This window comes from Hyla sarda, chromosome 2 (assembly GCF_029499605.1).
Source record: "Hyla sarda isolate aHylSar1 chromosome 2, aHylSar1.hap1, whole genome shotgun sequence".
Taxonomy (NCBI): domain Eukaryota; kingdom Metazoa; phylum Chordata; class Amphibia; order Anura; family Hylidae; genus Hyla; species Hyla sarda.
The window spans coordinates 282,382,992-282,400,288 of NC_079190.1; the positions used below are offsets into that span (position 1 = coordinate 282,382,992).

General features: G+C 43.2%; 1 protein-coding gene across 1 annotated transcript in view; it reads right to left on the reverse strand.

The window, feature by feature from the left end:
- TANGO6 (transport and golgi organization 6 homolog) overlaps positions 1–17,297 on the reverse strand; it is a 48,051-nt gene that overhangs the window by 2,911 nt on the left and 27,843 nt on the right. The window contains exons 8-15 of the mRNA XM_056557247.1: positions 14,495–14,607; positions 13,430–13,606; positions 11,885–12,014; positions 8,607–8,795; positions 8,392–8,523; positions 6,919–7,272; positions 6,778–6,835; positions 2,912–3,064 (exon numbers count right to left, since the gene is read on the reverse strand). Of these exons, the coding sequence (XP_056413222.1) occupies positions 2,912–3,064; positions 6,778–6,835; positions 6,919–7,272; positions 8,392–8,523; positions 8,607–8,795; positions 11,885–12,014; positions 13,430–13,606; positions 14,495–14,607 (1,306 nt within the window). The remainder of the gene's footprint in view (positions 1–2,911; positions 3,065–6,777; positions 6,836–6,918; positions 7,273–8,391; positions 8,524–8,606; positions 8,796–11,884; positions 12,015–13,429; positions 13,607–14,494; positions 14,608–17,297) is intronic.

Sequence of the window (17,297 nt, forward strand, 5' to 3'; positions counted from 1 at the left end):
GAGCTGCCGGGAAGCATTTACTTTCACTTTCAGACGCGGTGGTCAACTTTGATCGTCGCGTCTGAAGGGTTAATAGCGCGTGGCACAACGATCGGTGCCGCGCGCTGTTAGCTCAGGGTCCCGGCTATGAATAGCAGACGGGACCGACCCGGTGTGATGTGGGGTCACAGCGTGACCCCGTTTTAAACACCAGGACCGGGCTCAGGGCGTACAGGTATGCCCTGAGTCCTTAAGAGGTTAATGGCACCTTTTTAAACTTCTTATCAGTATAAAAGACACCTGTCCACAAGCTCAAACAGTCACACTCCAAACTCCACTATGGCCAAAACCAAAGAGCTGTCGAAGGACACAGAAACAAAATTGTAGACCTGTACCAGGCTGGGAAGACTGAATCTGAAATAGGCAAGCAGCTTGGTGTGAAGAAATCAACTGTGGGAGCAATTATGAGAAAATGGAAGACATACAAGACCACTGATCTCCCTCGATCTGGGGCTCCACACAAGATCTCACCCCGTGGTGTCAAAATTATCACAAGAACAGTGAGCAAAAATCCCAGAAACACACGGAGGACCTAGTGAACAACCTGTAGAGAGCTAGGACCAAAGTAACAAAGGCTACCATCAGTAACACACTACGCCACCAGGGACTCAAATCTTGAAGTGCCAGATGTGTTCCCCTGCTTAAGCCAGTACATGCCCGGGCCCGTCTGAACCTTGCTAGAGAGCATTTGGATGATCCAGAAGAGGATTGGGAGAATGTCATATGGTCAAATGAAACCAAAGTAGAACTTTTTGGTAAAAACTCAACTTGGTAAAAACTGCTGAGTTGCATCCATTAGAACACCATACCTACTGTGAAGCAAGAGGGTGGAAACATCATGCTTTGGGGCTGTTTTTCTGCTAAGGGACCAGGACAACTGATCCATGTAAAAGAAAGAATGAATGGGGCCATGTATCGTGAGATTTTGAGTGAAAACCTCCTTCCAACAGCAACGGCATTGAAGATGAAACGTGGCTGGGTCTTTCAGCATGACAATGATCCCAAACACACTGCCCAGGCAACAAAGGAGTGGCTTCGTAAGAAGCATTTAGAGGTCCTGGAGTGGCCTAGCCGGTCTCCAGATCTCAACCCCATAGAAAACCTTCGGAGGGAGTTTAATGTCCATGTTGCCCAGCGACAGCCCCAAAACATCACTGCTCTAGAGATCTGCATGGAGGAATGGGCCAAAATACCAGCAACAGTGTGTGAAAACCTTGTGAAGACTTACAGAAAACGTTTCACCTCTGTCATTGCCAACAAAGGGTATATAACAAAGTATTGAGATGAACTTTTGTTATTTTCCACCATAATTTGCAAATAAATTCTTTAAAAATCAGACAATGTGACTTTATGTATTTTTTTTTCTCATTATGTCTCTCATAGTTGAGGTATATCTATGATGAAAATTACAGGCCTCTCTCAGCCATCAATTGTGCAAGTTCTCACAATTAAAACGATGACTAAATACTTTTTTGTCCCACGACGTAAGTCTTAGAGTACCAGTCACCAAACTAAACTTTTAATATATTGATCCTTATGTAATTATAAGACAGTTTGCTATTTGCTTGCTGTTAAAATTCTCAATATTTATATGTTTTTAATGTGATTGAAAAACAGCCACTAGGTGGCTTCGTTCTGTTCCCTGCCACAAGTCAGATAGCTTGGTCTCCTCCCAGCCTGGCAGGAGACCAAACTAGGAAGTGCGTGCTGGGCATGGCAAGACACCCACTTTCTCCTGCCGGGAGCTCACACAAAGGGGAAAGATATGATAAGGAGTTTTTTAAAGCTGTGAAAAATGTTTTCAAGGTATGATGGGTGTTAGGAGTAGTTAGGAAATATAACCAGAGTTAGTTTAGAAAATATGGTTTCATGACAGGTATGCGTTAAGGGCCTATGCTCAGATTCTGTGGGGGAACAAAGAGGACCTGTGATACACCCTCCTCCCCCCCAAAAAAATAAAAAATACATAAATTAGATTTTATTGAGATTTAATAAAATGCTTTGATCACACCCCTTTTTAAAGTATCTTGATAAGCCCTTCCTTTCCTGAGATATATGGGTTTATAATTTGTCTGATAATTCAGGGACTCAAATGGGCAGGAGTGATGGATGGGATTATACAGCCAGGGTTGTACATATTGTACATTGAGGAGCGTGCATACCTAATTCACAGACCCCGACGGTATAATTCCATCCATCACTTAATATTTACTCCCATTATTAAAATTAAATTCACGCCTGACTGATTCCCTGAATTGTCAGAAAAAATATAAATGCACATATATTAGGAAAGGGAGGGCATATCAAGAAATCGTAAAAAAAAGGTGTATGACCAAGGGGCACTAGGCTATTTAATTACAATAATGCAATCTTAATATTTGGGGAGGGGGGGGGGGGGGGTTGGCCACAGGTCTTTCAGATGTGGAAAAGATTAAAATCTTTATTTATTCGCCAGAATCCACACTGAACTGTATTGCAGTCTTTTTGGCAGAGGCTTCTGCATGCAGAATGGAATTTCCGTAGTGTATGGTCCCTTAATACGGTATATGAAATGGTGATTCTTTGCCTGTACCATGTGCACCTCTCAGTTGTTTGTTTGTACTGAATGTTCTTTATCTGATAGCTGTATTTTATACTGTGAATAGTTTAACATATTACATGGTTTATACTATACACTGTACAGCCATTACACGTTCCAGACCTTCGAGCCCTTCATTAACCATGAGAAAGGACCAAAGCAAAATGCGTCAAGTGTGCAGCATTTTCTCCTGAATTATTGCAGCGTTTGACCATGCTGTATTGAACTTTTCATGGATTACTTAATAAAGCAGATGGGCTTTTATCAGTGAATTTATCCAAGGGACCTGCTCACCCAGAGTCCTTGTGCATCTCATCAGTGCTTCTCCTACTTTCATCCTAGTCTCTGGAGCTGTTGCCTTTGCTTTAGGTGACACTGCAGTCTCATACTGTGCTAGAAGGATAGGCAGGATGCGCTCAGGGATGTCCCTAGACAGTACAGCAATGCCTGTTTATAAAAGAAAAGATTCATCAGATTTGTGATCATGTAAGGTTTTGCCTGTCGGGCATATGCTTAAGGCTAATAGCTACAATTTACTATACATTGGTGTTTAGTTTAAATGACCTTTTAACAAGCCCTGTCAAGAGACAGATCATTACTAAGCTTCTGAACCTTGCTAGAGAGCATTTGGATGATCCAGAAGAGGATTGGGAGAATGTCATATGGTCAAATGAAACCAAAGTAGAACTTTTTGGTAAAAACTCAACTTGGTAAAAACTGCTGAGTTGCATCCATTAGAACACCATACCTACTGTGAAGCAAGAGGGTGGAAACATCATGCTTTGGGGCTGTTTTTCTGCTAAGGGACCAGGACAACTGATCCATGTAAAAGAAAGAATGAATGGGGCCATGTATCGTGAGATTTTGAGTGAAAACCTCCTTCCAACAGCAACGGCATTGAAGATGAAACGTGGCTGGGTCTTTCAGCATGACAATGATCCCAAACACACTGCCCAGGGCATATGCTTAAGGCTAATAGCTACAATTTACTATACATTGGTGTTTAGTTTAAATGACCTTTTAACAAGCCCTGTCAAGAGACAGATCATTACTAAGCTTCTAGCATTCTAATATAAGTGCTAAGAAAATTTGGTTCAGGGAGCTAAATATTTGGACAGGGCTGAATGTGTTGAAGAAAAGTTTCAGTTTAGCATAATACGGTCACATTTTTGCATCCGTATTACATCTAAAGTCCTGGCCTGCCCATGGGTCTAATGACCCTTATTACAGAATCATAGTGGTTTGTGATGCTCAATTCAGGTCATTAGACTCCTGGTCAGGTCCGAACTTGGGCTGCAACACTGAAGCAAAAATCTGGCCATATTATGCTCATCTGAAAGAGGCCTACACTGGCTAAACAGTTTTTTCTTTTCTTTTTATAAATCATCATTTAACTTCTGCATTCACACCTTGTTTTCAGCCTACGGTTGCCAAATCTGGCTGTGGGAGGGGAAAACTGGGCGCTTCCATACCCCAGTTGGACCGGCGCTGAAATCCATTTACTTTAATGAGCTGACCGGAGTCAAACGGTGACTCCAGTCGGCTCATTTTTTACCCGTATGCGATTTTGTGACTGGACCTAAAACTGTTGTATACTACGGTTTTAGGTCCGATCAGGAAACTGGATACGGGTCAAAAATGAGCCGACCGGAGTCACTGTTTGACTCCGGTAAGCACAATAAAGTAAATGGATTTCAGCGCCGGTCCAGCTGGGGTATGGGAGCGCCCAGTTTTCCTCTCCCCAGCCGGATCTGGCAACCATAGGCTGTAAACAAGGTGTGAATGCAGCCTTACTCAAGGACTGGTGCTATTTTTTGCAGGATGACATATTAGAGGGAGTTATCAATAATCATATTGTAGATCAAGACCTTAAAGGGGTAGTCCAGTGGTGAAAAACTTATCCCCTATCCTAAGGATAGGGGATAAGTTTGAGATCGCGGGGGGTCCAACCACTGGGGCCCCCTGCGATCTCTCTGTACGGGGCCCCGGCTATCCGCCGAGATAGCGGGTGTCGACCCCCGCACGAGGCGGCGGCCGACACGCCCCCTCAATACATCTCTATGGCAGAGCCGGAGATTGCCGAAGGCAGCGCTTCGGCTCTGCCATAGAGTTGTATTGAGGGGGCGTGTCGGCCGCCACCTCGTGCGGAGGTCGACACGCCCCTTTCCCGCGGGCTGTCGGGGCTCCGTACAGGAGATCGCAGGGGGCCCCAGCGGTCGGACCCCCCGCGATCTGCAACTTATCCCCTATCCTTAGGATAGGGGATAAGTTGCTCACCACTGAATCACCACTGGACTACTCCTTTAACAACACAGGGCGTAAACGTATCAAGATGAACATGCTTCATACACAGTAATATAGCCAAAAATAAAAATGGAGTCACTAAATCATATACAATATATATGTTTATTGATATGCATTAAAAATACTGAGTATGTTAAAAGAGAGAAACCGCATCAACAAAAAAACTGCGACATCTCCGGCACATCTGCCAACCATAAGATGGTAGTAAGTGGGTATGTAATCACAAGCGTGCATATAATTATATATAGATAGCAGCAAATGGTACACAGTGTAAACTACAAACACTTACAGTACATAGTGTAATGAAGTGCCATATGCATAAAGTGCCAGCAAGCATTGTATCACAACACCCACTGAAAAGGTGCAAAACATAGACCGGGATGGCGACAGGGAGTGGCACCATCCCGGTCTCTGTCTCTCTTTTAACATACTCAGTATTTTTAATGCATATCAATAAACTTATATATTTTATATGATTTAGTGACTCCATTTTTCTTTATGGCTATATTTCAATGTAGGATGTCACAATATATGGTGCCTATATTTTTAGGGTTAATACTGTGTCAGTACTAATTGACATTATTACTTACTATATCCCTATATATGTGTGTTTTGCTTTTGGCTAATATTCATATCCGGTAAGTAACTACAGCTATCAGCAGCCAAGATTCACTGATAATGCCAGACATCGACGTGATTGCCAATGTCAGGCATGAACCCTTCATATGTCGCAATAAAAGTTGATTGTGGCATCTAAAAGTGTTAAAATTGTGCTTGCCTAGTAAGGTGGGTTGATCGGGGCCTCCACAGCACAATAGCAGGGTCCTGTTCAGTTAAAAACATGGCTGGAGGTCACTTACCCTCCTCTGTGCAGTCAGATCGGTGTTTTGAGTATATAGGCTTTAATGGTTTTTTCCAAGCTGAAGCAAAGGCATGGGCAAAGTCCAGTAAGTGAGGGTGGGCTAGCACTCCTCTGTGCTCTCTTCTATCTGATTGGACAGGAGAGAGCACAGAGGAGTGCTATCAGACAGGAAAGAGCACAGAGAAGTGCTATAAGACAGGAGAGAGCACAGAGGAGTGCTATCAGACAGGAGAGAGCCCAGAGGAGTCCTATCAGACAGGAGAGAGCCCAGAGAAGTCCTATCAGACAGGAGAGAGCACAGAGGAATACTATCAGACAGGAGAGAGCACAGAAAAGTGCCATCAGACAGGAGAGAGCACAGAGGAGTACCATCAGACAGGAGAGAGCTCAGAGGAGTACTATCAGGCAGGAGAGAGCACAGATGAGTGCTATCAGCCAGGAGAGAGCACAGAGGAGTACTATCAGATAGGAGAGAGCAAATATGAGTACTATCAGACAGGAGAGAGCACAAAAGAGTACTATCAGACAGGAGAGAGCACAGAGGAGTACCATCAGACAGGAGAGAGCACAGCGGAGTGCCATCAGACAGGAGAGAGCACAGAGAAGTGCTATCAGACAGGAGAGAGCCCAGAGGAGTCCTATCAGACAGGAGAGAGCACAGAGGAGTCCTATCAGACAGGAGAGAGCCCAGAGGAGTCCTATCAGACAGGAGAGAGCCCAGAGGAGTGCTATCAGACAGGAGAGAGCACAGAGGAGTGCTATCAGACAGGAGAGAGCACAGAGGAGTATTACCAGACAGGAGAGAGCACAGAGGAGTACTATCAGACAGGAGTGAGCACAGAGGAGTGCTATCAGACAGGAGAGAGCACAAAGGAGTCCTATCAGACAGGAGAGAGCACAGACAGGAGGAAAAGATGAAAAATCGCTGTCTCTTCAAGGGGTTAAATAATTTATGCATGTCACTTCTGGAGAGTGTGTCTATGAGTAAAATTACCTTGTATTGCTGATAGATACACAAAGGGGTCTTGCTGCTCCAAATTCTTCACAAAGAGCTAAAACAAATAAAAAAATGTATAAGAAAAAGCTGAAGACAGCAGCACCATCTAGTGATAATAAGACACTGTGACCAACTCACCTGCACAATCTGCTCCCTGTGTTCTAGTATTTGAGGATGCCTTTGCTCCAGGAGACGGGTAAGAGACCGCAGGGCTGCTGCCCTAGTTGGTACATCCGAATCTTTGGCTGAGCTAAGCATCTCTTGTATGTTTTGTACATCAGAATCTCTGTTTTGCCTTAACTGCTTTGCGTCCTTTTTCTCTGTGTCAAGGTCATTAGGTATCCTGCTTGTTAGGGGAACAGCACAATGTGTGGCAATGGTAACTCGTAGGTCACTAGCCAGCTCCTGAATTACTGGCTCTGGGTGGGATTCCTTTACTTTTTCCAGCACTGGAATCAATCTCTTCAAATGGTCAAAATCTGTTGAAGTCAACTGTGTTGGAAGATATGTTAAAGATGGAAAAGAATAATGCAACATGTATTAAAATAAAATTATTTTCTATTGTATATTATGATGCTGGAAATATTTGTTTTATCTACATGCTGACAACATAACATGTTCCTTATTACTGGGGGCACTGACATTGACTTTTTTTATGAATTAAATTATGAATGAATAATGGGTTAGTGTAACGGGCTAGTGTTCAGCACCACTAGGTTCAGAAGGTCTTCAGGTGAACAGGGCTGTAGGAGTCAACAGCTTTTTTTTTAACTACAGAGACTATCATGTGATATATGATTACAGAACTACTGTTTTTTTTTCTTCTCTTACCCACTATTTGAACTTTAGAGGTATCTTAGATTCACAAGGCCTATCAACTGTCCTAACATAGTATATATTATGGTTGTATTCCCTATAACATATCAATGCTGGATTGTGCCAGAAATGTATGGGTAAATCAATACTGTAAACATTCCCCATGATAACAGTATGTGTTCCTCAGCACTGACTTGCAAGTGAATGGTATCAGCAAACAGTTATCAATTTATTCAGATATTTCCATTAGTCATAACAAAAGAACAGTATAATGTAGAGTTTTAGGAAAATATACTTTAGAATTGTTATTTTATGGAAGTGATCATCATTATTTTAGCACTAATATACTCAGCAGTGATTTACAATCTGAAAGTAACAAAGTAAAATGACAAAGCATCAAACCAAACTATGAGCCATAAGGAGAGGGGTCATACCATGCTTTACAACAACATACATACCCTATACACAAAGCACTATGCTCCACATATAATCAAATAAAGTCAATAGAAGTGACAGTATTGTTACTATATCCTAATTCGAATAGCAAAATGGCAAGAAACTTTTAAATCTGTGGGGTTGTATAGAATAATCATGTTTGCTTTCCTCAAAAAACAGCACCACACCTGGCTACAGGTTGTTTCTGGTATCACAGCTCAGATGAAGTGCAGGCCTTGGCTGCAATACCAAACACTCAACTTGTGGATGCGTTGGGTGCTGTTTCTGGAAGATGTCATTTTTTTTTTTTACTCCAACAGACTATAGTTCCACAAACTATACATTCCATACTATACATACCTCTACTGCTCCTAACATGGCAGCTATCAGTCCCATAGCCATACTGAGTGTCTGAGATGCCACAGTACCTCCTTCTGAGGTCGCAATGCTGGTACAGGCCCTCTCAAGAGTCATCGTAACAAATTCCACTACCTACACACAGATAAGGACACATTACATTAAAACAATTGCAATTGTGCTACTAAAGGATAATTAACTCCAGAACCTTTTTTCACCTGCTTGACATCTGTAAAAATGGAGTCAGAGATCCTCTCACAGAGCACCGACAAAACCTGAAGAAGCTGAAGCTGTTTCTCTTGAGATTGATAACGGAGTGAGAGCTTACGCTCTATATCTAAGAGGCTATCCTCTGGACTAGTACTGAGGTCTGGTCCTTCTTCTCCGGCAGAAATAGGGGTCAGCCTCTAAAAAAAAAAAAAAATCAGTGCAGATATTTAGAATATCAATGTAAAATGCAGGCACAGTAGAGATTTATCAAAACAACTGAACAGCAAAAGTGTTTTTTCTCAATGGTTTTTAGAAAACTAAAGCTATTGGCCCCTCTTCTAATTTACTTTTATACTTCTTTTGAAAACTTTTAGGTTATCAGTTGGTTTCAAAGTGACATTTTTATTCCTCTTCCTTTTTTCTTACTTCATTGCAATAAAATGTATAAGAATATTGTCATTGTTTTCATTATCAGTTATCCATCCTATTGCATTCTAAACGCCTGAATTAATACATCCTCCCCATTCACAATATATGCACTACTTGTAAGCCAATTCTTTCAACAGAGACTGGATCGGCCTTCTTAAAGCTCTGTGTAGTACCATTCCTCTGTTATTGTTATTAGAAATGTATGACTAAATAGCCAACTGGCTGCTTCCACAGTCTGATACAGTCAGCTTTGATTGGACAGTCTCAGTTATTATAGGAACACATCCCCAACTAGTAACTCCCAGTTAGCTATTCGGTCTTACATTTCTAATAAGAATTTGGGGTAAGGTAAACTCTGTTAAACTCTGTATATGTTTCGCATTGTCCCTTTATTCTTACCACCCCCTGCCTTTATTTTTAATATTTTTTTCGTTTTCTACCTTGATATTGTGCTGTATATTCTGCTCAGTCTCGGTAAGCTCCACAGACTGGGAAGGGGCGTTCCCCAGAAGGCGCAATATAATCTGAAGGCCTGCTGGGGAGTACTTCTGCCTTCTCTCTGCTATGCTGCTCTGAACACACAGCCTTGAGCAGTTCAGTGTGTGATGAGCTGTGAATGGCTGAGACCACACACAACCCCCTCAGCTCTGAACTGCCTAGCAGGCGCAAAAGGGAGCAGAACTATCCAGTACAATATTTAGTACTATGTACTGAAGCCTTATGATTCTACAGCAGTGTTTCCCAACCAGGGTGTCTCCAGCTGTTGCAAAACTACAACTCCCAGCCTTTGGCTGTCCAGGCTTGCTGGGAGTTGTAGTTTTGCACACTGGTACCCTGGTTGGGAAACCCTGCTCTACAGTCTAGCTCAGCTCAAAAGGGAAATGGAGCTGAAATATTTAGCTTTATACACTCAATACACTGTGCTAAGCTGAGGTTTCTGCAGGAGACAAACTGCTAGCAGGACTGCAGGGAGGACCCCTGATGGACAAACATTTAGAGGTTAATTAACACAAAGTTACAGAAGTATATTAGCAAAGCAATTAAAATAGGCTAATCTAAAATATTTTCAATGTCATTGATGGTGACAGGTAGCATTTAAAGTATCATTGTAGTGCACTATACAATGATGTGTATAGTGCCCCTACCATTTTATTGATTCATTTTATGACCTTTTTGAATAAACATTGTTTACATTTTTGACACACAGTTGTTGGTGGTCTTTTCTGTGTAAACAGATTTGGTGCTGCACCAGCAAGGTTATTTCTATTTAGGTCTGTTTGTTTTTGGTGATAATATTTTCTAGTAAGAATGTCACAACACAGAGCTACAAGAAATAATGTACCAGAAAGGTTATCTTGTGGGGAATACAAATATTTACTAAAACAGACATGTCAGGAAATGGATAAAACAATCACCCCCTATTTCCATTTTCAAAATAAATAAAAAATAAACATATCTGGTTTTGCCATGTGTGGAATTGTCCAAACTATAAAAATATAAGGCTATTAAAAGGCGAGGAGAAAAAAAATGAAAATAACATTCCATTTCCAGGGTCATTAAGGGGTTTATAAAATGAATTTAACATCCTTTATGTTACTATTTACAGAGAGTATGCCGAGAACGGTTTATCATAAAAGCTATATTATTTTGTAGGATATCCAAAATGCTGCTTAATGGGTTAAATAAAACACTTTTCTGTTAGCTCAGGCAAAATTATTTGAATGCTCTATTGTCTAGATACTGCTTTTACATACCTGTTGGCACAGCCATAGAACACTTATCCCCTGTCCCAGGATAGGGGTTAAGTGTTTGATCACGAGGGGGGGGGGGGGGGGTTCTTACCACGATCTATATGCGGCCCTGGCTCTGCCGCAGCTCTCCTCATGCAGGGAGTGTGTTGGCTGCAGCAATATGCCACGGTCGACACGCCTCCTCCATGTATCTCTATGGGAGAGGCAGAGATGCAGTGTTCTTGCATCCCCACCTCTCCCATGGAACTAAATGGAGGGGGCATGTCTGTCGACCTTTTAGTGAGGTCAACAACACGAGCATTAAAAGAAATGGATCAGCTCACCAAAGTCCATGTGTGTCAAGCATCTGGCAATGATTCCGGAGCACGGAAGCAGGGAGCCGCCACTCCCCGTAGCACTGAGAAAAGGAATAGAAGCAAGGGTCCGGCTCCTGGGTGAATATGTCCAATAAAACTTAACCTTTAATAGCGATTATTAAAACATGGAGGTTCGCCACTGAGTGGCAAGTGACATGTCACTTTAAAAAAAAGGGGTGAAACGCCGACGCGTTTCGATAATTTGCTCTTAGTCATGGCCATGACTAAGAGCAAATGCTCGAAACGTGTCGGCGTTTCACCCCTTTTTTTAAGTGACATGTCACTTGCCACTCAGTGGCGAACCTCCATGTTTTAATATTCGCTATTAAAGGTTAAGTTTTATTGGACATATTCACCCAGGAGCCGGACCCTTGCTTCTATTCCTTTTCTCAGCACGAGCATTAGCCGCGCACAGCCCCAGCAATGTCGGGCCTCCGTATGGGAGATGCGGATAGGAGATAAGTGTTCTATGGCTGCAGTACCCCTTTAAGTGTGCAAAAAATGTATGAGAGCCTAAATATATTCACAATTTATTTCTAGTATTAAAATCCCTGGCTTCTCAAATGTCTATTTAGAGTCAAAAAGGGCTGAAAGTTTTGTAGTTTATTTTATTCTGCTTGTGTATGGACCCAGCCCTGCTGCATAGAGCACACTGCTCCATCTCTCTTCAGAAAAGTTCAAGTAAACGTGGTGTAAATATTATCATTTTCTGATGATACATTCCCTTTCATCACTAGCCTTGGAAGTTACCTTAAGACAGTACAGAAATAAATCAGCTGCTAGTCCTGTGCAAGGATTAATGGAGAGTAAATCCACTAAACACTCCAACCTCCACTGCTCTCCAGTCACTTTGTCATACAGGGCATCATCATCATCCTCACTGAAAAAATAAACCAAAGAAAATAAATGGGTAAATAACAGGAGTCTTCTGCTGCTTTATAGTTTTTACTTTAGAAAAAAAATTATTTACAGCAAAAATGAAAATTTGTGAAAAAGAAAATCTGTGTATACTATTCTGCTCCCACACACGAGCTTGTGTACTTTTAATATGTCTTTTGTGTATGAGTGTTTTTATGGGTAGTTATGGGTGGTATCTGAATTTCTAAATAAAGTAATTGTTCATACAATATGTGTTCAGTTTCTTATTTTTTGACTTTGGTTGGGGAATAAAAATGAAACTTGGCCTGGCCATGAAAGGTGTTAAAGATATTATAATGCTCATGGTAATGGCCCCTATTAGCAGGTTAGAATGCCCTAACCTGCTGTCAAATTCCCTTTAAACACCATGGGGGAGATACATTAAGGCTGTGTTCACATGGAGTAATTCAAGAGGAATTTACTTGAGTAATTCCTCTTGAATTCTCCGCTACAAATTAATTGACATCTCCTCTGCCCATTGACTTTAATGTTATTTCTTCTGGCCTATTCACACTGCGGATTTCTGCTAGCAGAATTCCGACACGGACTTCTGTTCCGCTTGAAGAAAGAGCATGTTCATTCTTCAAGCGGAATCCGCTAGCAGAAATCAATTGAAGTCAATGGTAAAAAAAAAATTCCGCCCGACATTGTTTTCGCGTGGAATTCGCACGCAATTTGCGCGGAATTCACGTGCAACTTGTGCGGAAATGGCAGAAAAACCCTTCACTTCTTTCTCTCCCATTTCCGCACGCAATTCCGCGCAAATTTCCTGCGGATTTTGCGCGATAATATAAAAAAAAATTCCGCCCGTAAATTTTTCGGCGTGAATTACTCTTCATTTACTCCGTGTGAACGCACCCTAAAACCTATGTAGAGGAAACCAGATGCCGATATCAACCAATCATATTACTTTGTTTATTTTTCAGAGGACTTTTCAAAAATGAAAGAAGCAATCTGATTGGTTGCTATGGGCAACTAGTTAGCTTTTTGTCTGCACAAGTTTTGATGAATCTCCCCCTATGTGTTACTAGAAATCAAAATTGGAGGACAAGGTGAGGATGAGGAGATGGAAGCTGAGAGCGTGCTATCAAGGAAGAAGGTAAGGTGCATCCAGGATAGTGATATCATATACTTTTATTCATGTAACAAGTGCACGCAACGCAATCACTGCGATTCCATCATTGATTCCACACAGGGAGCGCTCCATGCCTTTTGATTTAGAAATCAATATGGAATTTCTAAGCTGTCAGATGTAGTTGGTGCATTTCAGCGATTTAGTACATCGATACTAAAGCTTCAATAGAGTAGTCACCTATGTAATCAAGTGAATCTAATTTTATGATTAATAGCAGTATTAACAAGGAGTACACCTCGAACCTCTGGTCTTCCTTTACAATGATCATTGCTCCTCCTTGACTCCCAGGCTTGATATGGCAATAGTGAGGCAAAGATGCCAGAGAGGATTCCAAGCCACACAATCCAGCCAGTGCAGACACCGCTAATTCTCTGTCTGACTTCTCTAGGAACCAAAGAAGGATATCCTGACATGAAGACCTGTAAAGAATGATGATTGATGGGTTAAAAATGAAAGACTTGTATAGCCAAAAAACAAAAGGTCCACTACAAAGTGTGTTACATTTCTAGAAGCAATCTACAGTTGGCTGGTGATAGGCAGAAGCAGGATTACTCAAACTCTTCAGACTCCTGGATACAGCATTAAGACTTGTTATTAATAAACATATATTTGCAAATAAATGTTGTAAACCTCCTTTAAAGTGTCCCTGCCACAGAAACATTCCAAAAGTTTTACATCAGTCGGGTGTTAGTGCTAAAATTAAGAGAGAAGACACGCGCGTCAATCCCCATCCTGCGGCAAAAATCCCATATCATATGTGACATTTCAGTTCATCCATGGAACTTTTCCCATGCATAAGAATGCTACTGGGCATACATTTTGGATTGTCATCCAAAGTGCTGTGCTATTTGTTTTCTATAAAATAATCTAAATGTATAACAATGTGACAACTGCCAAGTCCTAAAGTGGTGCGGCGGTGGGGGGTGGCGGTGATAGGACTCAAGACCCCCGGACAGGCAGGGGGAGAGAAGCGGGTGGCGGCGGCGGTCTATGGCACCACAAAAGCCACTGCAGTTCATTGATTTAAAGCGCCCGCTTTAAATCAATGATCTGCAGCGGTGTCGCGGGGGGATAAATAGCCGATAACTTATACCGGAATATCGGTATAAGTTATCGGCTATCTGCCCTAACCTCCACCGATTATACGTATCGGCCCTAAAAAAAACTATATCGGTCGATCCCTAGTATGCACCACATTTTTATGCATGTACCACATTTTCCATCACAACCAATTTTCAAAGTGGTTTAACATTGCAGCTAACAAGCATCATCTCATGTTTGTGCTACATTGGAATGTGTCTTCTTACCTTACGTGGGATGCATTCTGCCTGGCAAAACAGTAAAGGGAAAAGACGACTGAGAGGACTTGTCTGCTGGAATTCAATATGGCAACTGTGGCATCATTGCCCACTACAAACACCTGCAAAATACAACACAAGCCAACAAAACAAAGTTTTATCAATTTTTTTAATATCAGAAACATACACGATATTGACAAATGGAAAATGAGGAATTTTTTTTTCATCATAGTTTTAAATTAGAGGGCCAAAGGTTTAAAAGTAATATCAGGAAGTATTACTTTACTGAGAGAGTAGTGAATGCATGGAATAGCCTTCCTGCAGAAGTGGTCGCTGCAAATACAGTGAAGGAGTTTAAACATGCATGGCATAAGCATAAGGCTATCCTTCATATAAGATAGGGCCCGAGACTATTCATAGTATTCAGATTATTGGGCAGACTAGATTGGCCAAATGGTTCTTATGTGCCGACACATTCTATGTTTCTATGAATTATGGATGTGCTACTTAACAATAACATCTGAATTTATAACAAGGAGATTTTTTATACTTACCGTAAAATCTCTTTCTCGATGGATCCATTGGGGGACACAGAACCTTGGGTATATGCTGCTGTCTCTAGGAGGTTTTGACACTATGGTAACCAAAAAGTCGGCTCCTCCCAGCAGGATATACCCGCCTCCAGGCCACTGAGCAATTCAGTTTTAGTCCCAGAGCAATAGGAGGAGACTGACAGGTCAAAGGAAAAAAACCATGAACTGTTCGAGTACCAGAAGAAAAATCAACTGAAGACACCCTCGGACAGATAACCGAAAAGGAACCCCAGAAAAGGGCGGGAGCTGTGTCCCCCAATGGATCCTTCGAGAAAGAGATTTTACGGTAAGTCTAAAAAAATCTCCTTTTATCTATCGGCTCCATTGGGGGACACAGAACCTTGGGACGTACCAAAGCTGTCCCTTGGGTGGGCAGAGAAAAAAGGTCAGGCAGTCGGCTGTACCACCGCCGCCTGCAACACTTTACGGCCCAGACTAGCATCAGCCGATGCGAAGGTGTAAACCTGGTAAAAACTCTGCGAGGCCGAGGCCTCGTTTTGGAGAGCCCAGGATGCTCCCACAGAGTAGGTGAAACGAGCCAAAAACCCTGAAAGGCGGGACCTTCCCCATGCAGCGGTAAGCTTCCGAATAGCACATCGGATCCACCTAGAAATGGTGGCCTTGGAAGCAGGCTATCCCTTCTGACAACCTTCCGTAAGGACAAAAAAAAGAGTCACACTGGAGAAGGGAAGAGGTGACAGAAAGATAAGTCGCACAGCCCATACGACACCCAATTTGTGGAGTAAGCGCTCCCTGGGATGAGAAGGAGCGGGACAAAAGGACGGAAGACGATGTCCTCGTTGAGATAAAAAGGTGAAACGACCTTAGGTAAGAAGGACGGATCTGGCCCGAAAACAACCTTGTCCTGATGAACCAGGAGAACGGCAGGAAAGAGCTCCCAGTTCAGATACTCTCCTAATGGAAGTAATAGCCATTGAAAACCCACCTCCCAGGATAGGAGGCGAAGGGGAACCTCCCTAAGAGGCTCAAAAGGTGCGTCCTGGAGAACGCCTAGGACTAAGTTCAAGTCCCGAGAGGGAGAAGGGGACCGGTAAAGGGGGGACAGCGTGCGCCACGCCCCGAAGGAAGGTCCGGACATGCGAATTGGAAGCCAGAGGATGCTGAAGAAAATGGAAAGGGCCGAAACCTGACCCTTAAGGGAGCTAAGAGTCAGCCCTTGTTCCAACCCCGACTGTAAAAAGGAGAAGAGACGGGAAACGGAAAAGGTAACTGGAGAAAAAAAGGGTATGAGTTTCGCACCAACGAAAGTAAGCCCGCCAGGTACGGTGATAAATCTTCGCAGAGGAGGACTTGCGAACCCTGAGCATGGAGCGAATGACCTGGGAAGAGAATCCGCGGCCCCTTAGAACCACTGTCTCGATCGCCATGCCGACAAATGCAGCGATTGTAAATAGGGGAGACAAAGTGGACCCTGTGACAGTAGGTCTGGATGAAGTGGGAGACGGAACATCGTCCAGAAGCCAGACCACGTCGGCGTACAATGCCCTTCGGGGCCAGTCTGGAGCCACCAGAATGGCGGAAACTCCTTCCACCTTGAGCTTCCTCCGAACCCTGGAAGAAGGGGGAGGGGAGGGAACAAATAGGGCAGGAAAAAAACCTGACCACGGAATTACTAGGGCATTCACGGCAGAGCCAGGTGGTCCCTGGACTGACAAAAATGTTGGAATCTTCCGGTTGCGTCGAGACACGAAGAGATCCACGCCCGGGGTCCCCCAGAGGTCGCAGATCTGTGCGAACACCTCCGGAAGAGGAGACCATTCTCCGGGGTCAGCTGAGGACAGACTGAGAAAATCCGCTTCCCCGTTGAGCACTCCCGGAATGAGAATAGCCGAAATGGCCGGAACTACGTGTTCGGCCCAAAGGAAGATCTTTGTCACCTCGGACATGGCTGCTGAGCTGCGAGTGCCGCCCTGCCGATTGGTGTACGACTGGACACGGACAGGGTGGCTCTGAAGCAGGGACTTCCAATGCTTCAGGCAAAGATATATTGCACTCAGATCCAGGAAGTTCATGGAAAGAAGGACTTCTTGGGGAGGCCAGAGGCCTAGAACAGTCTGATCCCTGAAAACACTCCCCCAGCTCGACAGGCTGGCATCTGTCGTGACCACCTGCCAGTGGAGGGGAAGGCGGAGCCACCAGTGCAGGGACCGACGGGACCGAAGAGGGAGAACAATCTTGCGATCAAGAGAGAGAGAGAG